At 39.6% G+C, this 15598-nt stretch overlaps 1 protein-coding gene across 5 annotated transcripts in view; it reads right to left on the bottom strand.

Moving 5' to 3' along the window:
• cdkl5 (cyclin-dependent kinase-like 5) overlaps positions 1-15598 on the bottom strand; it is a 41511-nt gene that overhangs the window by 12238 nt on the left and 13675 nt on the right. For all 5 annotated transcript variants that reach the window (XM_040011354.1, XM_040011356.1, XM_040011355.1 and 2 more), the window contains exons 4-12: positions 9799-9844; positions 9584-9720; positions 9077-9197; positions 8713-8772; positions 7721-7811; positions 5266-5368; positions 2908-2994; positions 2362-2442; positions 2049-2224 (exon numbers count right to left, since the gene is read on the bottom strand). In XM_040011354.1, coding sequence (XP_039867288.1) covers positions 2049-2224; positions 2362-2442; positions 2908-2994; positions 5266-5368; positions 7721-7811; positions 8713-8772; positions 9077-9197; positions 9584-9720; positions 9799-9844 — 902 coding nt within the window. The remainder of the gene's footprint in view (positions 1-2048; positions 2225-2361; positions 2443-2907; positions 2995-5265; positions 5369-7720; positions 7812-8712; positions 8773-9076; positions 9198-9583; positions 9721-9798; positions 9845-15598) is intronic.

The following is a 15598-nucleotide window of genomic DNA, read 5'->3' as shown; positions in this document are numbered from 1 at the left end:
CTTGATGATCCATCATCGAGAGCTGTATCTTGGTCAGAGAACTAAAAGTGTAACTTTCAAGCACCAGAAAAAGCATCTTATTAAATCAATCTATATGATTTTCCTGTCAGCATGGTGTCAGAACCAAAGTAGTTTACATAAAGTGTAACTATTCTTGCAAACTCTGATTCTGTTTTTTATCCTTTCTTTCATTAAAATGTTACGAGCTTATCAAGCCTTAGATGAGCATTTTAATCTAAAATATACAATTTGAGGCCAAGAGTTTGTTTAATATTTTTCAGTTCCACATCTACAAGTGAGTCAAAATAATGATAATAACTTATTATTGATGTATGTATGTTTTTCTTGAAAAAGAAAAAAGAAGAAGCAGAAGAGAACAACGAGGACAGAATCTGAGCAGACGCGTTGAAAGAAAATATTCTGTTATCTCACAAAAGCATTGTTTATATAGTTATAAAATACAGTCATGTGAAAATGAAAGCCAGTGAAGTGTTATATATCAGGACAGGTTTATTTACTTATTTAATTTAACTTTTATGAACACAGGTTGAGACTCAATGTCTCATTTACGAGAGAGACGCGTTTTCGACAAACATATTAAAATTACAGCAAAAAATAGCTAAAATTAGATAAATACAACCCAGATGAACTAGAACATGTGGCCTATGACACTGTGTCATTATCTGTTTAAGAAAAACTAAATCAAAATGCAGATACAGTGTTCGAAAAGCCAAATACACTCGAACTGCTTCCATAGGAATTCGTAGGGTAAGTAGCAGCCGGGGTCTAATGAAATGCACTTGATTAACTGAACATCAGAAGGTGCGAGCATTTAAGCGTATGGGTTATTTTAGAGTAACAACAGTTTCTGGCCATCAGTATTGGAAAGTTTATAGGCCATTTCCAAACTAATTGAATTTCATCACTATACAGTGGGAAAGATTACTCACAAGTGTAAAACATTTCAGATGGCTGCCAAGAGTGGACATCCCAGCAAACTCACTCTAAGGTCAGACTGTGCAGTTCTCAGAGAATTTCAAGAAAACCCAAGAGCTGCATCTTGGACTCTACAGCCCTCTGTGAGCAGGTTAAAGTTCACGACACTACAATTAGACAGACTGAATAGTTGCCTGAACAGGAAATGGTGCCAAGATCGAGGTTCCTGTCTCGAAAAATAACACGGCAGCACAGCTTTGCTTTGAAAAGTCGCATCTAAACAAAGACCTCTGAAGCAATGTCCTTTGGACAGAGAAGAACGAAGTGGAGATGTTTAGTTGTTACGCACAACGCCACATTTGACAAAAACCAAACACACTTTATGCTAACTGTCAAGCACGGTGGTGTAGTGGTGATGATTTGAGCTTGTTGAGCTTGTTTTACAGTCTTAACAACCATGAACTCCTCTGTATACTAAAGTAATCGGGAGTCAAACCTGAGGTCTGATAGCTAAAGCCCGATGCAAACCTGGTCAACCAACATGACAACGACCACAAGCACAGCAGCAAATCTTCAGCAGAATGGCTGAAAAGGGAATGCAGGAACTAAAGAGAGTTGTGCATAAATTAATACTGCAGTTACTGTCAGTGGTTCTGATCAAATTCTTATTTTTGGCCTTTATTGACAGATACAGTGAAGAAATGACAGGAAAGCAGAGGGAGAGAGAGAGGAGGAAAACATGCAGCAAAGTGCTGCAGGTCAGACTCAAACCCAGGCTGGTCACTCTCATCCATATGGCATGTGGTTGCCTGCTCAACTCAGTGAGCTAAACTGGCTTTGCAGCTTTCAACTTGGGCTGGGATATTAAAATGAAAAAAACAAACAAACAAAAACAAACACTAAAACGGCATTGGTTTTAAAAAAATAAAGAAACACTAAATCTTGATGTAATCAGATACAAACAGTATCTGACATTAGATGTGATGAAAAGTCCGTCACTATAGCACAGCATTAGTTCCAGTGTTAACACAGAGACATCCAAACTGGGCTTTGTAAGATGACCGCATGTAGACACTCTGGCAGAAGCCTGAAATAAAGGATTGCTTTCTAACCTTGTAGGAACCGTGTTCTCTCCATGATGGTGTGTTTTTCTCTTGGAGGAGCGTGGCGGGTTGGGAGATGCAGGCGGAGGCCTCTCTCTCTCTGCCTGCCTCAGAGGCTGGAAGGCTGGATGGTTCAAACTCTGCTCTGTTAGGTAACGCTCAGTAGGGTTGAGCAGCAACAGATTCTGATTGGAAAAAGGCATGCACGTAAAGGGAATGATGCATTTTAGTGACCCCTGTCTCAGGTTTCATATATGATATAGCAGTCTAATCAATAATTCTTATTCTTGTGTGAGAGTTGGAATGTTTCTTGCCATTTTACCTTCATCAAATCCAACATCAAACCACTCAAGATGCCTTGGTAACGTCTCTCCAAAGTCTGAGGATGAGTAACTGATGGAAACTGGCAGAAGCACAAAGACACAAACACTGGATCAAATTCATAACCAACGCAAACTTTCTGTGCATTAAAGACTACTATTGTGATTTCCAATGCACAGTTTATGTAGCTGCCAGTAAAAAAAATAAAATAAAAGGAGCTCTCACTTCAAATCACACAGAAATCTATCAGCGGATCACGCTGAACAAACTACAAAGCGTGCGCATGCACACAAGCACACACACAAGTCCTGATCGTCCCTCTGGGGCATTTTCTCTTGCTGCTAAACTGAACACCAACCACCTATCTCATGAGTCATAGCAATCCACTCAGTCATGGTGCTGGGAACACTGCCACAAAAGAGAGAGAGATTTGACACAAAGCTGAGATAGAAGGAAAGGAGGTAAAAAAAAAAAAACAGAAGAGGAGGGCGAGGAGAAAGGAGATGAAAAAGTAGAGAAGAATTCAAGCACAGTTAGTATTTTGTACCCTGATTCCATGAAATCGAGGGTTGTTGTAGAAGAGTTTCATCTGTTCTGCAGGAAGTGGCCCCAAAACCTTCTGAATGGTAAAAAGCTGGAGACAAAAAAAGAGAAATATCATTAAAAACACCCTTTATTTTATTTTTCTTTTAATATTTACGCAAGTCTGTAAAAGATATATGCAGATCTCAAGCATCAAAGTTCATTCTTGACTTTGTAAACAGCAGTTAATCCCACTTCAAATAATCTCACTTCAAGATGTATTTGTGGACAAGGAGTTTCCAAAGCTTCAAAAAAAAAAAAAAGTGCAGAGCATCTACAGCACATTTCTGTGACAGCCGGGCAAACTGATGAAGATCATGTAACACGATCGAAGGTGGCAGAACAACTAGGGAACAGATGATGAGCTCATTTTGTTCTCCATTATAGTTTTTTATTGTTACACATTTCCAACAGCGATGTTTTATTACCTAACAAATCTGACGATGTGCACATTTAAGACAAGGAGGAACGTTTTCGTTCACTGGAGGGGTGAACGTCTGCTAAACCAATCACACTCTTCGTCAACCTGATTCAGCACAATCTTCAGCAGCTGCTTTCTGCCGAGTAAAATAATGTTCATGTGAGTGGTGAAAGCGAAACATTAAAGATGTGAATTGTAAAATCAAACCGACAGGAAAAACACTCTGTAAAGCCATATATCATGGATTTATATTTTACAGTATCATACATATAGACGACACACTGCTCAACCGCAATACAGCTGACAGGTGATTTGAATCATTTTGATCATCTTGACGCATATGATGATCTGCTGGGACACTCTGGGCCCTGATTAAACTTTGGGCCCCCGGGGCCCCGTGTTCCCAGACTATAATGGTGCTGGTGATTCTTCTTCCTGCCCCTTGCTCTCCTACCTGCCTATCTGCAAACAAGTTGTGCATCTTAGTTTCTCTTCAGTCCTGGGTAAAACCTCAATTTAACAGCAATTTTTAAAAAAGCATGTTGACACCCTGATATAAAAAATGCTTTTTCTTAAAAACTGTGTGTGGTAAATATTTAGTGATATAATAATAAGACACATTTGTCTAATAAGCACAGTTTCCCAGTTCAATCCTGGGAGGAGACAAATCCCTTTATGGTTGTGTCAGGTTACGGTGAATAAAGGAGCTGGATAAAATACCGTCTTCACTTTATAAATGATAGCTGTTTTGCTAACATAGGCAACAGCTGCAGCTGATAGCGTTCTGCTAAGCCTCACCTTTGATAATTCAACTCACCGAACTTGACCTGTTGACCATGTTTGTGGTGTTGGTGCCTTTCGGAGCAATGGAACTATTGCATAAATTATAAAACACACTGGCTGGAACAACCTGTTCAAGAAGTCCGTGTTTCATTTTTGATGTTTGAAATTTATCATTAAGACATGATCATCTGTTGTTTTATATCTGTCTCAATTTCACTCAGTATAACACTTCATATATATGTATATATATATATATTTATTTCTGGGTGTTATTGCTTAGAATTATAGTGTACAATTTATTTAGATCTTCATCAGAGGTTACAAAAACTCAAAACCACAGTGTCATAAATGATACACCTGTTGTTAGATGGTTAAACACAGCATGCTGTCCAATCAACGAAAGTGCTTTAAATGAGAGCACCAGCCCAGGTGCACTGACCTGAAAGTGATGCACATTGTTTCCATAAATTTCCTACTAAACTTGTTGGAACGGCACATAATCCATAAAGTGTTTGAGGGCAGGCTTGAGACAGATTATTTGTGTTAATACATTTTCTTTCTTCGATATATCGATGGGTTGTGTGCGAGCTAACAGAGAGACAGTTTCTTCTGGTGCACAGATCTCAGATCTCAGAGCTCTGTTGGACAAACTTGTGATTTGGGGATGAATAAAATTTTATTTGACTTGCTATTAAATTTCCAAAATTAGCGCTCATCACCATCTCTGAGATCTCCCCCCGCTCGCTCTGTTGTCTCCCAGTTGCTTTATTGCCGACAACACAATTGAAATTTCTCTTGCCCAGGTGTGAAGTCCAAAAAAGCCCCTGTAACTGTGATTTTTACACGAGGACTCTCAGTAATTCTTCTTTTGTTTTATTATATCAGAGAAGAAACCAAAGTGGGCGTTCTATCAGGTGCATAAGCGTCAAATATTATGAATGCCTGTTCCCTTTATAACAATCTGAAATAAATAGATAAAACCTGTCAGCCCACCTTAAACATCACACAGTAGGACTTTGAAATGTGAGGTTTTGATTTATTTACATCAAAAGCTATTTCCGTTTTTCAATCAGCCTGTTTAATTAGCTATACGCTTCACCCTTGTTTCGGCTCACCAACCTGATCAATCTCGCTTTCCCCTGGAAACAAGGGCTGTCCATCACTCAGCTCCCCGAGGATACACCCCACCGACCACATGTCCACCGCCTTTCCATAAGGAGCCCTGAGACGGAGAAAAACAGACAAATATGTAATCATCAAATACAGCAAAAAGACCTCGTTAATTAGACGGTAGGGTGATAATAATGAGAGAGGAAATGAAAATGGCGAGGAAAAAGGGTAAAAACCAAGTCCCCGAATGAAGAGGAGACGATTATGAGAGGGATGACAGCGAGGCGGGGGTGATAGAATTCACGGAGGTGGTGCAATTAAAATAAAACGATCGATGTTGTGTTTCTGATGGAGAAGCTCATAAAGAAGATGGTCATTTCTGAGGGAACAGAGCTGAGAAGTCTGGTGAGAAATGGTGAGAGATCTGGCAGCAGAGAAGCAGAGGAGAGGTGGTGTTGGAGGGAGAGAGTATTTGAGTGGGCGGCATTCAAACGCTGTCTCAATAAATGTTCCAGGGCATTTACTAAATCAGGCTACAGAACCGAGGCTAGATGACGTTCAGCTGTCTCCAAGCTAGAATGGACATTAAATGCAGCAAAAGCACCAAAACAACATCGGCAAGAGAAGTCCACGAGGAAAGTGAAATTTGATCTGTGGGTATGGTGTGTGCATGGTGGCTCATGTCATAATGCAGCAGATGAATCACTGACTGTTTTTCCAGCCATCTGAATTAAAGAAATGAAATGAAATGAAAATTTTTACAGTGAAATTACATTTAAAAAAAAGGTTTGTTAGCTTAATTTCGTGCTCAAAAACACACAGAGATGCAGTTAGAGCTCACTAAGTGGGTGACAGTTATCATACAGGCAATAATCAGTCAACTTTTGTGTTTTGTCAACTTTTATTCAGCATAATGCAGTAATGTTTATTATATTTGCCCAGATGTAATAAACCCCAAATAAACACAATCCAGTTAGACTTACTGGGGATTTGACAGTGTTTGTGTCATGTAAAAGTCCAGATATAGAGCATGTCGAATCATATTTAACTAGCTTTTACAGCTGAGGTCTCTTAGACTGAACGGAGTGAATACATCGCTTTCAGTAGTGAACTAATTAAAAATGAAATTGGTTTGTCAATTTTCATTAAGTTATAAAAGAATATAGGACGAATTAAAAAGATGAAATCGTGTTCAGTACAGTTTTTGAGCTGTTTGAGAGAGAGCCCGCTTTTTACAAGGAAACAAAAACAGCCTATTTGCAGACACAGTGAAAGCACAGACTTCATTTCTGAACATCCATTAATAGTTTTCTTTTAAGAGTAATTTTACAAGATTTTCATATTTATTGATTTGACTGCTGCTTGGACAATAGATTCACTCTAAAAGGAAAAAAATCTATAGTTCCAGTGTCTTTTACACATACTCATCAGCCACTTTGTTAGGAAAAAAAATTATTCAACTGCTTGTTAATGTAAATATCTAATCAGCCAATCGCATGGCAGAAACTCAATGCAATTATGCACGTCGACATGGTCAAGGCGAGCTGCAGAATTTCAAACTGAGCATCAGAATGGGGGAAAAATGCTTAAGGAACTGTTGATCTTTTGGGATTTTGCCACACAACCATCTCTGGGGTTTACAGAGTGGTCCAAAAATGCTGAGCAGCAGCTCTCTCACCAAAAATCCCTTGTTTATACCAGAGGAGAACGGCAAGGCTGCTTAGAGCTGATAGTAACTTAAATAACCACAAACAAGGTATGCAGAGGAACACCTCACAATATGCTGAATCTTGAAGAAGAAGACCACACTGGTTGTCATTCTTCTAAGAACAAGAAAATTAGGCTACAGTTCACATGAACTCACTAGAACAGAAGATTGATTTGCGACATTCAGATTGTAGTATTTTGGCATAAACATCATGAAAGCATGGATCCTTCCTACCTGTCAATGGTGTCGGGGATATTTTCTTGGTACATTTTATTCATACTGATGAATGCATGCTGGTGCATATGCAATAAAATAAGTCTCACATTAGCCCAGACACTTTAAGTCTATTTTTACTGGCCTCCTGTTTAAACAGATTAAAATCGTGTTCATTTCTTCTTCTTCGTCTTATTCCAGAAAATGCAGCTGGACATTTTTGGGATCTTTGGAAAGTTTGGCCTCAGTTTGTAATGAGATGAGATCTCTATTTAAAGCTGCTTTGATATAATAAGATTTCTGCTATAACTTGCATTTATTCGTGTCAGGCTGTAGGCACGAGCTGATACATTCAACTGTGTTATTTTGTTTAAGGTATGGTGGTATCACAAGAGAAAAGCTTCCGATGCCCTCTGTGGAAAAACACAGAAACATATCTTGTGCTCTGTGCTCTTTCCTTCGCTTCATGTTTCTCACTTCAGCTCCTGCATATATACATGTATGCACAGACATGCACACGCAGATGCACACACAGGAACTCACCCCAGCAGCAGCTCAGGTGAGCGGTACCACCTTGTGGCGACATACTCAGTGTAGTTGGCATCTGTTCCTTCAGACAGGTTACGAGCAAAACCTGAGCCAGAGTAACAAATATTCAATAAATCACATACACCTGATTCTGTATGTTACACAGCCATCACATTGAAGTGTGATAATATACAATTTAGACTCTTTCAAAGATCAATTAAAAACAAAAAAAGGACTCTCAGTGTTCAAGTAATTTGGACAGCTTAGTAACAACACGGTCTTCCCATGTGATCAAACTAATTAGTTATGTCACTGCAGGCAGTTGGAGACTGTGCTTTGGAAAAGTGTCGTACAGAGAGTCCATTTTAATCATAAAAAAGTCACAATAAACAGAACGCCAGCTCCAACAGTGAATAACAAACAAATCTCACCCCAGCTGACTAAATAGCATTGCATTAGCCAATTATGCAACGCTAACTAACCATGTGACCCTGCTGATATTGACGCTAATGTAAAACACACACCTGGAAAACAGTAAAATGGCAAAGACGTGTCATATCAATGCACTTTATTAGTGTTTTACAGAGAAAATAGGTGCTTCACTAATTGGACTTCTTTGGCGGATTAATTGTGTTAAAACCCAGCAGGCTGCACTTTGAAATGCTGCTTGGCTGCTTCCCAAATGGCAGAATTGATCCTTCTGATATACAACTTACAAGGTGACAAATTAATGGTGGGATTTTTCACACCGAACTAAGCCCAAAAAACCAAAATGGGCACAATGCAATCACAGAGATAACTGCAAAAACTCAAATAATCACAATCAATCGGCAGCTGAAAGCGATTTACTGTGTTAAAGAGTTTGCTTGATTTTAAAAGCAGTTATCATCACTCGAGCAGCGAAACGTGCATGGTCTGGGAGTTTTTACTGCCTTGCACACAGACTCTAAATCCTTACAGCACCGTGACACATGGCTGGCTGCTGTAAAAAACCGAAGAAGACTCACCAAAGTCACAAAGTTTGAGAACATCCTCGGAGCTGATAAGGAGGTTCTCTGGTTTAATATCTGGAAGAAAAACGAGGCATTAACAATATGCTTCAAATGCTGTCCTACTACATGAATACGTAACATGAATACAAGACAACAATATACATTTTTTGCAGAGAGTTGAAGGTCTACTTCAGCTTCAGTTTCCCTCCTATGACAGTACTTTGTCTTGGAAAACTATTCTTGATGTGTGGAAAGGCTCAACCAACATGCTCATGTACAACAGCATAATTTGAACTGAATTCCTCCTTTTTTGAATCATTATTGAATCACAAAAGTGTGATTTCCAGATGTGACATTAGACCGGGTGACACTTCCTCACCTCTGTGCACAATCTCATTCTTGTGACACCAGTTGATGGCTTTGATGAGCTGGTAAATATAGCTGCGGACTTTGTCAGGCGGAGCACCGTTGGGCATTTCCTCTAGTAGCTCCAGCATATTCTGCAAGGTGCAAGAAATTCCCTGTTAGAAAGTGTGCTCTAAAAATATAAATTGTGTTAACCTTTAATTTCTTTTTTGTTTCTTTTTTTTATTTTAGCCCTGACAGGGGGTGAGAGGGGACACCATGCTAAATCACTAGAGTACAGCATGAAAATAAAACCTGTCATAAAATAAACACTTGGCCGGGTACCCTGGCAACACAGTGGGGAATACCATTACTCACCAACAGCATAGTTCATATGTTGCCATGGCGACACTTTTTAATGCTTAAGTGAGCAGTCTCAACATCCTGAAACTTAGAAGTAGGCTAGGAATCTAGATACGGCAGAGCAGAGAGGAGGAACGTGTGCGAAGTCAAATGATAACGACGCAGTCGCTGAACTGACCCTCTCAACATATTCGAAGACGAGGTAGAGCTTCCCCCGCCTCCGAAAAGCCTCCTTTAGCTCGACGATGTTGTCCTGCTTCAGTGTCCGAAGCATCTTCAGCTCCCGAAGAGTGGTCTCTTTGACCTCCTCATTTTCTGTTCGGAAATTAAAGCAGCAGAAATTAGACAGCAGCTCCTCTCTCCTCTCCTAACTTCCTGGCTCACTCCACTCACCTTCACTGTCTTTGAACTTCTTAATCGCCACCAGCTCATTGGTTTCCTGTGAAGACATGAGGATAAAAGTCAAATCAAGCCACTTACCAAGACAAAGACAAACACCTCAACAACCAGACCTATACGACACAAGACCATTATGATCAAAGAAGAAGTAAGAAATAGAAAGTATCTGCAGAACAACAACGACAAAAAAAGGTAAAAAGAAAGAGAGAGGACATTTAAATTCCACTCCTGCCCACTCCTAACATTAAGAAGGAAAAGTTGCCGTGGCAGTGCCAAAACAAGAGCGATGCTGGTGCTCTCATTTCAGTTATTTTACTCAGGGCTATCTCTCTCACACACACATGCACACAAGTGCGCACATACACACGGACAGACAAAACAGCACTTCTTTGGCATATCTAAAACGCTCTTAGGCCTCCTTCAGCTTCTTGCAGGTTGCTTGATTGACCTTGCTGAATTTTTACAACACAAACGCAGATTTTTGCTGCTGCTAGACTGCCATGGCCCAGCAGCAGCACACTTTAAAAAGCCTCTTAGCAACTACTGCAAAAGGATGGACCCTCAGTCTATACCATAGGAACTTGACTCTGTACTGTATGGACTGGAGCATGCTATTGGACAGAAAATGCATGATTTTTCAGAGGTAAACGCAGTGATTTACATGTGCACCAGCTTGTTTGATGCTAGGTGATTACATTTCCCCCACATACAATAATATTGCAGTCATATAATGCAACAGCCTGACTTTTTTCACTGAAAATCAAACACCAGGCCTACTTTGTTGAAAGAAAGTAGCAATTTTAGGACTAAGTGGAATCTCCATGACTCTAGCACAGTCCTTCTCGCTGCATGCATTAATTGTTTTATTTAGCATCTGTGTTGAAGCTAAAGCTACTAGTGATACAGTGTCTCTCAACATGTGTTACCTCATATAAAATGATACAAAGCAAATGTTGTGCATGTCACAACATAAAGCAAAAAGTCTTGTTGCAGTCAACATGACATTGTTTCTCTATTTGGTGTTGATGCTATACCCAGAGGCTCTACGAGAATTACAACATACTGGGCAGTGTCCTTGGCCGCTCTTGTGTCCCGCTATTGTTCTTTTGTTTTCTGTGGAATAGGCAACAGAATCGGCCTCAGTGTGGGGAAAAGCCAGCGTGATGATGAGCTACGCGTCATTTGTAGTGCTTTTGCTCACACAAACAAATCGTTTGACTGCCTGTGCGTTTTTTCAGTACAAAGTTGTCTGTTTAGAGATTTTTACATGAGAGGCAAATGAAATGAAACAACAAGGATTTACAGCTCTGACAGCACTTAATCCTCAGAGTAAAGTTAGAGATTTTAGCCAAGGGGGGAAAAATCTGAAGAGCAAACTGGGAGCTTTACAGTGTTTACTAGACAGACAAAAACACACACACCAGCAGCCATGCACCATATGGGACATTTCGAGCTCTGTGGTAGCAATATCTAAAGCGCTGATGATACTTGTGCTCATGTGTGGGCTCTTTGACCTGCACTAATTTAGCTTTGAAACCACAGATATGTCAGCACACTCCAAAATAGCCTCACCTTTGCTAATTTGCTGCTGCTGATTTAAACAAGTCACACAAAGTACATAAAAAAGCAAAGCTTAAATGCCCCTCTGACCCAAGAGGTACAACCTATGGATGAGCAGAAGGTCATGCTGACCAAGAAGCAGCCGATAGCTCAGTGCTTTAACGTCAAAAGGAGGAAGCAGTTAGTGAGCTGAGGATCCCGAGGAGACAAGTCAAAAGGAACAGTACCGAGCAGTAGTCGAGACTAGCCAGACTCAAGACAGTTGTACAACATCTGGGGCTCATTAACAAAATCCTATCTGACGATGTTAATCCTATCTCCCCACTGCCAGCAGCCCATGGATAAGTACAAAATTTCCATAACTGAGGCTCTCAAAACTGCCAAACAGAGTCTCACACCTCTGGCTACTAGTCCGAAGAGATAAAGCAGAGAAGCAGAGTTCAAAAGAATAAACGGCCTGCTCTCCAAAGACCCTTTCACCGATAGAGTCAGAGACTCTAAGACCAGGCAGACCAACCTGAGCACTGCCTGGACTGACTACAAGAAAGCCTGTGCCTTACGTGGACTACGGGAGTGTTTGGTGCTATAAAAGATTAATGGTGTACTAATAGCCTTCATCAGGTACTGAATGAATCTCTGGAAGACAACAACTCCATGCCAACTGCACAAGTCACCATCAAAGTTCAGATTATATCAAGGTGATACACTGTTCCTGCTGCTGTGCTGTATAGGCCTCAACACCCTCAGCCAGCTCATCACAGCAAGTGGTTATAGAAACACATTCAGGAGTTGAATGACCATCTGCCACCTCCTGTACATGGATGGCATCAAGCTGTATGCCAGGAGCAAGTGAGACATTGACTCACTGATATATCTCATCAGGATCTACAGCAAGGACATCAGGATGTCATTTGGACTGAATAAGTGTTGCTGTAAGGATGGCAAAGAGAGGGAAGATGATCCAGACTGTCTAAATTTTGATTCACCTTCAAAATCAGACTCTAAGTAAAGTGTGTCCTTCATAATAAAAGCTTGCAAACAACAAATATTGCAGCCAATTGCTGGGGCTCATAAATGATGCTGGCTCTTCTGTATATAATGAGCTATTCAATTCTTTTTTTTTTTTTATATAGCACCAAATCACAACAACAGTTGGCTCAAGGTACTTCATTTTGTGATGTAAACTCGCTACAGTAATGCATGAATATAATGGACTATTGTGTGGATGCCATAGTGGTTTAAGCAGGATATGTTTAAAAAAATTGGCCTTTCAAAATAAGACCTACTCAATAACCAAATTCCATTTTAATACACTTCTTTCCTGTCTCCTTCACACTTGGACATGGGAGAGACAAATGTCTACACTTTGTCTCTCATTTCTAAAAAGACTAGCTAAATAGTACTAGACTGTCAAAATAAAAGCTTGCAAATAGTAAAGCTTCTTTTCAGGGCTGAAAAGGATAGTGGGTTTTATTCTTTCAGTTATGACTACTACTGTAAAAACAGGATGCCTGCGAAAGCTTTAGACTTTCAGAATAAAATTCCTTTCATATTCTAATGACCATTCCACACCTGTTTCTTTTTTTATCCACGGTTATTTATTCATTTATTTATTTATTTATGTTTGGCTACCTAAATCTTGACCTTAAAATGTCTTACAGCTTCCCCAAAGCTATTATTTGGTTAGCTCTTACTTGTGGTGACATCTTCATGGCCAGCTGGTGCATTGGGACACTCAAAATTTCCTGAGAAATGTACGTCTTTTTGTTTTCTAGTTTTTTCTTTTTCTTACAATTATTATTATGCTTTCAAATTGCTTTGGATTGAAAAGTGAAATTAACACATCAGGTTTTGATCACAAAGATTTTAAACGGAGAAATTCAAGTAAAACCCGCGTGAGAATCTATAACCAGTAAATGAATGGGACTGTAATGTGACAAACCACTTAAACAAGTAATCAATTATCAAAGAGTCACTGATGAATTTTCTGCTGGTCGCCTACCAGTAATTAATTAACAAGTCCTCTCAGCCCTCCAGCACTGCACTGAGATCCTGTATAGGCACCAGGAAACACTGGCTGTGTAGGTTGTGCTATTGTCACTCCAAAAACACAAATTCAAGATAACACAAGCTTCTATGCACACACCCACATACGCTAATAAAAACACTTGCATAAAGTGGCGGAACATTGCACAAACGCTGGCGCACGTTCACTAGACTAATTATATGTGCCATCAAATGCATACTGTGAGGTGAAGCATATATAATTTACAAATGAACATACATTTAAAATGCATTTAATTCCTTCCTTGTACAGTTCCTGTGTCACCGGGTAAGGTTTTAGCCCAGCACATACAGCCTGCAGGCATGATTCTCTTAACTACACGCAGGTCTGCTGTAGACTCCTAACAGGGTGACCCATTTACCATCAGCGTAGTCTCCCTGTTCGATACATCCCTCTGCATCTCCTTCTCTCCATCGTGCACGCACACGCATTCACACATTGCTTCTCTGTCTCTCTCCCTCAGCTACCCTTTTCTCTTTTGCCCTGCTTCCAGCTGAGAAAAGTAAAAATAACTGCTCTCTTGCAGCAAAGCTAAAAAGCTTTTATTGCAATGGTCTGAATCTTTGGCTCCAAGTGTGTGTGAAAATGAATCCCTACACTGTCATATAAATGAGAAACATGTCACATGTCACTTCTTAGTAACCCAGAGGAAGGGAAGCAATACCCAGTTTAACATACCCACACTTTGACAGCTGGTATTTAATTTCTTATGAAATGGAGATTTGCTGAAAACAACAAATCTGTGGTCCAGAGAAAGAAAGAAAAAAAAAAGTCTGTGACAGAAAAATACTGAATTTTAAAGATATGCTATGTTATTAGCTGTTTCATTTGTGCTATGCAAGCATGGAAATATTAACTGTTCTTGTGCCAGAGCGGACTTTGTGAGGTACACACACACACACACACACACACACACAATTCACGGTGTAAAGAAAGGTCATCTTTTAAAATCATGGCTATAATAAATTAATATAAAGACTGAACATTGTCATAGCTTATGTAGGCAGGCATACTGTGAGGTGATCTTGTTTTCTACCACCAAAAAAATGCATATAGAACGCTTGGAATTTAAAAGTCACTATTATCACTCACTAGTCCCTCAGATATTTTATGCACATCATATTTAATTAAAAGTTAATGACTCAGAATGGTTTTTATGGAGTAATCAATACAGTACAATAAACCTTGGAGAGTAATGGTTATGCTCTAGTGGTATTTTGCTCTCCTGCTCTGTCTCTCACTTTGTGTCTGACTAAAGTGCATACAATAATACAAACAGTACCAATAACCAGTGGAAAGTAATTTACTGGTAAATGGTAAATGGACTGGTTCTTACTGTATGCAGTGCTTTTCTACTCTACTGAAGCACTCAAAGCACATTTATACAACTCGCCTCATTCACCCAACCGCTTTTTTTCTATACGTAAGTGCTTTCTTTCTAACATTCACACTCTGATGGATGCATCAGAGCAACTTGGGGTTAGTATCTTGCTCAAAAATATTTGGCATGCGGACTGAAGCAGTCACCTTCTGATTAGTAGATTACCTGCTTTACCTCTTTAGCTACAGCCACCAAAAAGATTTATTTTAATTTGACTGGGATTTACTATGCTTTGGCATTTCTCTGTGTCTCTTAGACATATTAGGATTCTGCCATAACGGGTAGACAAACATTTCTCTCACAAATGCAGGGTTTATCTTTAGAGCACAAAGACAGTACAAAGAGCCAAAAAACTTAAGCCTTCCTCCACAACAGGCCAATATGCTTAAGAGATGAGGCACTGTCCAAATTTACATTCAGCTGCATCCTGCATGTTAATACATCTGGTTCCCAGATTTTTCTTCTAGCTTCTCTTTTATCTGTCCCTCTTTGAATTTCAACTTCCTGCCTAACCACTGTGTTCTACTTACAGTGTCATTTTGTTCATGTTCTCAAAATGCAAGTATATGCATATTCAGAATGTCACTCAATATGTATAATTTATGGCTTTTTTGAAAGTTTTATGAAGCACAGCAAAGTAAGGACGACATAATGATAGGATATATTGGATGAAACATGCTCAGACTGTATGGTATGTAGGAAAATGGACTACAGGGAAAACACCAACCAATCCTGAGTACTCGATGCTAAGTCTGCCTTTAAACATTCAGTTATCAAAAACATTCAAT

This window comes from Simochromis diagramma, unplaced genomic scaffold (assembly GCF_900408965.1).
Source record: "Simochromis diagramma unplaced genomic scaffold, fSimDia1.1 OVJJ01000603.1, whole genome shotgun sequence".
Taxonomy (NCBI): domain Eukaryota; kingdom Metazoa; phylum Chordata; class Actinopteri; order Cichliformes; family Cichlidae; genus Simochromis; species Simochromis diagramma.
Note: the sequence above shows the minus strand (reverse complement) of the source record. Positions and strands in the feature narration are given on the sequence as shown.